Source organism: Cebus imitator, unplaced genomic scaffold (assembly GCF_001604975.1).
Source record: "Cebus imitator isolate Cc_AM_T3 unplaced genomic scaffold, Cebus_imitator-1.0 Scaffold117, whole genome shotgun sequence".
Classification (NCBI taxonomy): domain Eukaryota; kingdom Metazoa; phylum Chordata; class Mammalia; order Primates; family Cebidae; genus Cebus; species Cebus imitator.
The window spans coordinates 4,189,875-4,197,777 of record NW_016107432.1 but is presented as its reverse complement, the minus strand read 5'-3'; the positions used below and the strand labels follow the sequence as shown (position 1 = coordinate 4,197,777).

At 48.1% G+C, this 7,903-nt stretch overlaps 1 protein-coding gene across 1 annotated transcript in view; it reads left to right on the top strand.

The window, feature by feature from the left end:
- Nucleotides 1-7,607, top strand: part of LOC119472739 (lateral signaling target protein 2 homolog) — a 35,251-nt gene extending 27,644 nt beyond the window's left edge. Inside the window, exon 6 of the mRNA XM_037742141.1 lies at nt 6,255-7,607. Coding sequence (XP_037598069.1) covers nt 6,255-7,506 — 1,252 coding nt within the window. The 3' untranslated portion in view covers nt 7,507-7,607. The remainder of the gene's footprint in view (nt 1-6,254) is intronic.
- Nucleotides 7,608-7,903: the final 296 nt, after the last annotated feature.

The window sequence follows — 7,903 nt, the reverse complement described above, 5'->3', positions numbered from 1 at the left end:
CCGTGTTGCCCAGGCTGGTCTCAAACTCCTGGGCCCAAGCAGTCCAACTGCCTCAGCCTCCCAAAGTGCTGGGATTACAGGCATGAGCCACTGTAACCAGCCCTAACTCTTTTTTTTCAATGAGAGTATAGTCTTGACATTTACCCCTGACTAAGATATTACAAGAAACAACAACCACACCAATCTCTCATGAACCTAGATGCAAACACCCTTAAAAGATACAGACAAATGAAATCCAACCATATATGCATAAGATATATCATGACTAAGAGAAATATATCTGGGCACAGTGGCTTACACTTGTAATCCCAGCACTTTGGGAGGCCAAGGCAGGAGGATTGCTGGAGCCCAGGAGTTTGGGATCAACCTGGGCAATATAGTGAGACCTCATTTCTACAAAAAGTTTACAAACTAGTCAAGCATGGTGGTACACATCTGTATGGACAGCTACTTGGGAGGCTGAGATGGGAGGATTGCTTGAGCCTAGGAGGCAGAGGCTGCAGTCAGCTGTGATCAGACCACTGCACTCCAGCCTGGGTGACCCAGCAAGATATTATCTCAACATTTTTTTAAAAAGAGAGAAATCTATTCCAGATATGCAATATTGGCTTAACATTTGAAAATCAAATTGATGTTTTGCCACATTAACTTTAAAAATAGGAAGAAAAATCATATAATTTTGAAAGATAAAGGAAAAGCAGTTGAAAAAAATTTCACACCAATTTTATGGTGAAACCATCTGTTAGCAATAAACAAAACAAAACCAGAAAAGCATCTCTTAGCAAACTAGGAATAGGAGGGAATTTCCTTAATCTGGCTACAGATAGATAGATATAGATACAGATTTCGTCTGTGTATCTGTCTGTGTGTGTCTTTCTGTTGTGTGTGTACTATGGCAGACATCCCTGAGATTGGGAAGAAGATGTTTACTCTTCACTTTCTCCATTTAACATTGTATTGTGGCCTAGGAAATGCAAAAAGGCAAAAATAAAAGGAAAAATAGCACGTAACACTGCATTGAAAATGAAGGACTAAAACTGACATATCATGTAGATAACATGATCAAGTACCTTGGAAACTCAGAAACATCTTCAAACTATTAGAAATTATAAGTAGACTTAACAAGGTCATAGGTGAAAGATCAATATACAAAAATAAATGGTCTTTCTGTATGCCAGCAATAAATAAATGCAAAATGAAATCAAAATACTTAAGTCAATTTTGTGTTGCTAACACAGAATACCTGAGACTCAGTAATTTATAAAGAAAGGAGATTCATTTAGCTCATGATTCTGGAGGTTGGGAGGTCCAAGATGAAGTGGCTGCATCTGGTTACCTTCTGGTGAGGGCTTTGTGCTCTGTCATAACATGGCAGAGAAGCAGCAGGGGAAGGGGGCATGTGCAGAGACCCAGCATGAGAGGCAGCCTCACTTCATGACAGCCCACTCTTATGGTAACTAATCTGGTTTCATGAGAAAGGCATTCATCTCCTTAACAACCTAATCACCTTTTAAAGATACCGCTTTATTTTTATTTTTATTTATTTTTTTATTTTTTGGGAAAAAAGAAAGAAAGAAAAGAAAGAGAGAAAAAAAAGAATGAAAGAAAGAGGAAGAGAAAGAGGGAGAGAGAACAGGAGTCTTGCTTTATTGCCCGGGCTAGAATGCAGTCTAAAAATGGGTATTGAAAACCTCTTTTATGCCAATAATTGTGCTTAACAATGGAGACAGGAAGGAATAAGGGAGGAAAATAACAAAACAAGCAGCCAACCAATATTTCATTGAAACCTGTGAAATGCTATGCAGTTACTGAGGAGTGATTTACTTCCAATTATGTAGTCACTTTTAAAAATAGGTGTGATGTGGTGCTGAGAAGAATGTATGTTTTGGGATTTGGCAAGGCAGGACAAAGACACTGCTTTAAACGCCATCACATTGGTTATTAAATTTCAACCTGAGTTTTGACGGGGACAAACCACCTACAAATCATAGCAAATACCATCTATGGTAGTACCAGTAAATATCAAATACATAAGCATAAGTCAAATTAAAGATGTCCGAGACCTCCATTGAGAGTTATGTTATTAACATACATTTTTAAAGCTCTAGACAGCAATTCCATTCAGAGAGTGGAAAGCCTGATGTTATGAAGATACAGTTATTTTCAAATTAATCTATGAGTTCAATGCAGTCTCAATAAAAATCCCAGAAGGTTCCCTCCCTCCTTCCTTCCTTCCTTTTCTTCTTCGCCTCCCCTCCCTTTCCCTTTCCTCCCCTCCCCTCCCCTCCCTTTCCTCCCCTCCTCCCTTCCCCTCCCCTCCCTTTCCCNTCTCCCTCCCTCTCTCCTTCCTGCCTTCCCTTCTCTTCCCTCCCTCTCTCCTTCCTCCCTCCCCTCCCCTATCCCTTCCTTCCTTCCTTGTAGAAATTGACAACTAATTCTAAAATGCATGTGGAGATGCAAGGGGCCTGGAATAGCCAAGGAGCGGCAGCAGAACATTATCTGTTCTACTCTCCACGGGCTTTGGGTAGTTTCCACAAATATTGGGCTGTGACTATCCCTGTGTGTGTCTCCAGGTGAACATGTGTATGCTTTTCTGCTGTGTATACTTCATAAAAAAAAGAACAAAGGCCAGGCACTGTGGCTTACGCCTATAACCCCAACACTTTGGGAGGCTGAGTTGGGAGGATCTCTTGAACCTAGGAGGTCAGTGCTACAGTGAGCTGTGTTTATACCACTGAACTCCAGCCTGGGTGACACAACGAGGCCTCATTTCTAAAAAAACAAGGAAAAAGAAAGTTGGAGACACCTTCTATTATAAAGCCCTAGTACAAGGATGGACTTGAGACCCATTCAATAGAGTAGGAAGTCTAGAACAGACCAATGCATACACAGGCCTCAGTGTATGACAATGTGACATTACAGAACAGTGGGAATGGTTGTTTTTCTTTCCAATAAATGGGCCGAGTCAATAGAGGACCACATGAGAAAAAATGTCTCATATGGTTATCTATTAGCGTCTGGGTTCTTACCACTACTGCACACAAAAACCAATTCCAGACAGAGTATAGATATAAATATAAAAAGTAAAACAATAAAATCCAAGCATGGTGGCTCATGTTGTAATCCCAGCACTTTGGGAGGCCAAGGTGGGAGGATCACTTGAGGCCAGGATTCAAGGCCAGCCTGGGCAACATTGTGAGATCCCATCTCTAAAAAAATAAAAATTAAAAATAATTAGCCAGGTGTGGTGGTCTGCACCTGTAGTCCCAGCTACTCAGAAGGTTGAGGCAGGAGGATCACTTGAGCCTAGGAGTTTGAGTCTCCAGTGAGCCATGATCACCCCAGATCTGGACCACAGAGCAAGACTGTCTCTTAAAAAATAATAAAAAGCAGCCAGGCATGGTGGCTCATGCCTGTAATCCAAGCACTTTGGGAGGCTGAGGCAGGCGGATAACAAGGTCAAAAGTTCAAGACCATCCTGGCTAACATGGTGAAACCCCATCTATACTAAAATACAAAAAATTAGCTGGTCATGGCGGCGTCCACCTGTAGTCCCAGCTACTCAGGAGGCTGAGGCAGGGGAATCACTTGAACCAGGAGGCAGAGATTGCAGTGAGCTGAGATCCTGCCATTGCACTCCAGCCTGAGGAAAGAACGAGACTCTGTCTCAATAATAATAATAATAGTAATAAGCTTTTAGAGAAAAATGTCAAGGAGAACATCTTTGTGACCCTGGAGTGGGTAAAGAGTTCTTAAACAGGACACAAAGTACTAATCATAAAGAAAAAATGTTATAATTGGACTTTATTAAAATTTAAAACTTCATCAAGAGCACCGTTAAGGGAATGAAAAGGCAAGCCAAAGATTTGGAGAATATATCTAGTAAATAACTCAAATCCAAAATATATAAAGAATTCCCGTCAGTCAGTAAGAGAAGGCACACCACCCAATTAGTAATGGGCAAAAGGCTTGAACAGGAAGTTCACATAGAGAAAACCTAAGGGCTAATAAGGATATAAACTGTGACTGACTTCATTGGTCATCAGGCTAAAACAATGAAAAGCCACAATAAGATAAGATGCTATGACTCACTCACCAGGAAGGATTCAGTTAAAGACACTAGGCATTCTCAAGGGCCTGGGGCAAGCCATGCTGTCGGCCAAGCTGTGGGCAGGCGTGGCTGAGTCCAGCCTGCTCCCAGCTGCCTGGCTCAGCAGTCCCACCCCATATATGCATTCAGTAGAGATGCACTTGTGTGTTCTTCAAGAGAGATGCATGAAGATGCTAGGTCACAGCCAAAACCTGTCAGGTGTAACAGATAAAGGAACTATGGTATATTTACCCCATGGAAGATGGTGCAGCCATGAGAATGAGTGACCTGTGCCAACGTGCTTTATTATGGGTGAATCTTATGAAATAGCATTGCCAGATTTAGCAATACAACAGCAGAAAGGCCAGTTCAGTTGGAACTTCAGATAAACAACTGTAGGAAGTAGAAAAGTTCCTCTTCAAAGTTTCCTTTCTTGTTAAATAATAATAATAATAAATGTTAGAAATAATAGTCTCTTTTAAAGACTTTCTTCAAAGCCTTCTTGCTTTGCACTAGTGACTCTTTGTTAAGCCCTATCCTATGTAGCTGTTAGATATAAAAGAATAAGTACATTCTAGGTCCTTGTGCTTTAACCAAGAAATGTGTGCTAGACATGCTCACAGGCACATAGTACATTCAATGTCCTTGTGTTTTAACCAAGATATTTGTTATTAATTTTCTAAGTCCTTTCACAAGCAACTTCCTGTCCCTTCCTTATTGAGACGTCCTTTTTGTTCTCCATTGCTTTTACCTGTTTAGAAAAAAGTTATCAGCCAATCAAGTTCAGTTTTGAATTGTGAGGTCTGGCTCCAACCAACAGAGATCAGACACAGCAGTAAGGACGACCCCAAATGTATAAAGGACAAATATGTCTGCTTTTCCTTTGTTCATTGTAGTCTCATGGCAAGATGGCTAATGAGAGCACCCTTTCTGCAGAAAGTAAAATTGCCTTACTGAGAGATCCTTTGTCTCAGTGCTGATTTTTCTTTGCAGCACTGAGCATCTGTTTCCAACAACAACAAACTCTGGCCAACATTTGGGATACACTTACAACTATTTCTAATGACACTTTAAAAATACATATTTGTTGTTTATCTGAAATTGAAATTTAACTGGGTGTCCTGTATTTTATCTGGAGATTCTACACAAATATAACATCAGCAAACAAATCCTGCCAGCGTAGACTGAGAATTCCCATTCTTCAGAGAACAAGAGCTGGTGCCTGGCTCGGCCTATGGAGTGAGGATGGTGTCATGCGGGAACCAGGGTGCCGCATCCCGGGTCCTGGGTGGGGCCTCACTTCTCAACCTGGGTGCTCTTCACATGGGTGGGTTCAGCTTATGAAAATTCTGCCCAGCTCTGCAAATCACACTCCCTCACGACAGCCACGGCTGTGCTGGAATGTGTCATGTGGGACTCAGACCACACACACAGCCGGAGCTTCTCCCAGCAATGAGCAGCCCGCAGTCAGCCTGTGGGAGCCTGCTCCAGGTGCTTCCTGCCCAGCATTGCTGAATTCACTGCACCTTTGGGTCTCAGCCTCGATACCCCTTCCTCCAGGAAGCCTTCCCGTCCTCAGCCAGGTGCCCAGCTGCACCCTGCTTCATGGCTTGGATTTTCTTTGGTTGCAGCTGTCGTGATTGTAGTTCCATCATTGTTTGTGTAAATACTTGCTTCTCATCTGCCTCACCCAGCTGCAAGGTTAAGCCCACTAGGGCAGGAGCTCACCTGCCTTCTTCCTTGTGTCCTGGCACCTGGCTCCTGCCTCAAAGCCGGAGCCCAGTGGTGTTTGCGGAATGAAAGGATGAAGGTCTGTGTGTAAACCAGCATGTATTTTTTCACTCCTCAGAGTTTTTATTCATGCAACTACCACATGCCTAAGAATCAGGGCTTTCTTGTTTTCTGCAAAATGTTCCAGAATCTTGTTTTTAAAAAGAAGCTACTAGAATCTCAGCCGGCCACCTCACACACCGTTGTGCTGGCCAGCGAGACCCGAGCCTTGTTCTGTGCTGGAGGAGACGTGCTGGTGTAAATTCAGTTGCAAGCGTTCAGTGACTGGTTGTTCCTTTGCTGGTGCAGATTCCAGGGTGCTGCATTCACTGCTGGCTGAGGAGGCTGCTGTGGCTTTCGGGACCCTTACCCTGGTGTTTGTCTTGATTCGTAGGGATTTGCTCCAGACGCTGACGGAGGAGGAGCTCCACACGCTGGAACGGAACCTCTGCATTTCCCAAGACGTGGAGTTCCCCATCCGCGCCGACGTGCCGGGGCCCGCTGCCCTGGCACCTGCCCTCTCTGCTCCTCTCCCGCCCGAGGGGCCACTCTCAGCCAAGGCCAAAGACCCAGATGCAGAGCTGGCCTGCTCCATGCAGTACGACGACCAGGAGCTGGAACAGCTCAGCCGCATGGTCCACAGGGCGGGGGACGAGATGTCCTCTCTGCTGTCACCACCCAGTGCCTGCCAGTCCCCTGCACACAGGCCGGGACCCGAGGGCAGCCCGGGCCGGGAGGCCTCTCCAGGCAGAGTGCGCCTGCGGTCGGGCAGCGATGAGGAGGATCGAGTGTTCTTCATGGATGACGTGGAGGGGTCGGCAGAAGCCCCGGCCAGGCCCGAGTCCCCAGGTGGCCGATTTGGGTGGGCCGGCAGTGCCCAGGCCGACCGCCAGGAGAAAGGGCAGGGCGGTCCGGGCGGCGCAGCGGGGGTGGACATGGCCGCCTCGGAAAAGGAGCAGGACTTGACCAACAACAACCACCCCGAGGCCCAGGGCGCGGGCAAGGCCAGCCTCGCGGGCTCCAGCTCCTGCAGCTGCCTGGACTCGCGGCTGCGCCTGGACGGCTGGGAGGCGGGTGCCGACCACGCCGAGACGGCAGAGATGATCGCCCACCGGACGGGGGGCATGAAGCTCTCGGCCACGGTCATCTTCAACCCCAAGTCGCCCAGCTCCTCAGACTCTGCCGTCGCCACCCAGGAGACCGCCTCGGAGCCCATGGCCGGGGGGGTGGATGGCGGCCCCCACAAGCTTAGCGCTGCAGCCACCAACTGCCTCCTGCATTCCTGCGTGTGCTGCGGGAGCTGCGGGGACAGCAGGGAGGACATGGTGGAGCGTCTGCAGAAGTGCAGCCCGGGAGGCGTCATTGGCACCTCGTATGCTGCCGGCTTAGCCAAGGCCAGCGACGGGGCTGCTGAAGGACAGGGGGAGGCGCCCCCACCCGCGGATGATGCCTCCGACGGGCAGGAGCCCCAAGCCCCCACTTCCAACAAGTGCCTGCCTCCCACCTCAGGTTCCCAAGTGGACACAGCGAATGGGCCGCCAGGAGAGGCCAGGGCTGCAGGTCAGCCGGAGCCCGAGGCCAGAGAGCTGGATGCTGGGAGCCCCTTGGCCCAGGAGGCGCCTCAGCCCCTGTTGGGCTCCAGGTAAGAGCCAGTCTGGCCCAGGGACTGGGCTGGTCCTCTCTGCACTGGGGGCAGGTGCTGGCGCGTTCACCAGTCATTGCAGTGTTTCCACCTGGGCTGTCTGGGCCCTGGCCAGGTGTGGGGTCTGTGTGAGGAGGGCAGGAGCCGGGCTGGCTGCAGGGGCCCCCCGCCCTGTGGGACATCGGGCACCAGGAAACGTGTGCCAGCAGCCGCTTCCCTGATTCTGATGTTACAGGTGCCTTTCAGGTGACATGGGCGCAGTGCCAAGCCCTCAGCCCACCTGCTGCAGCCCCGCCCCCGGTGTGAGCCACGTGTGCCTGCTCGGTGCACTGGGGTGGGCTGTGTGCTGGCGCCTGGCCCCTCACCCTGAGCCGCATGCAAGTGCACTGCCCACTTCTCTT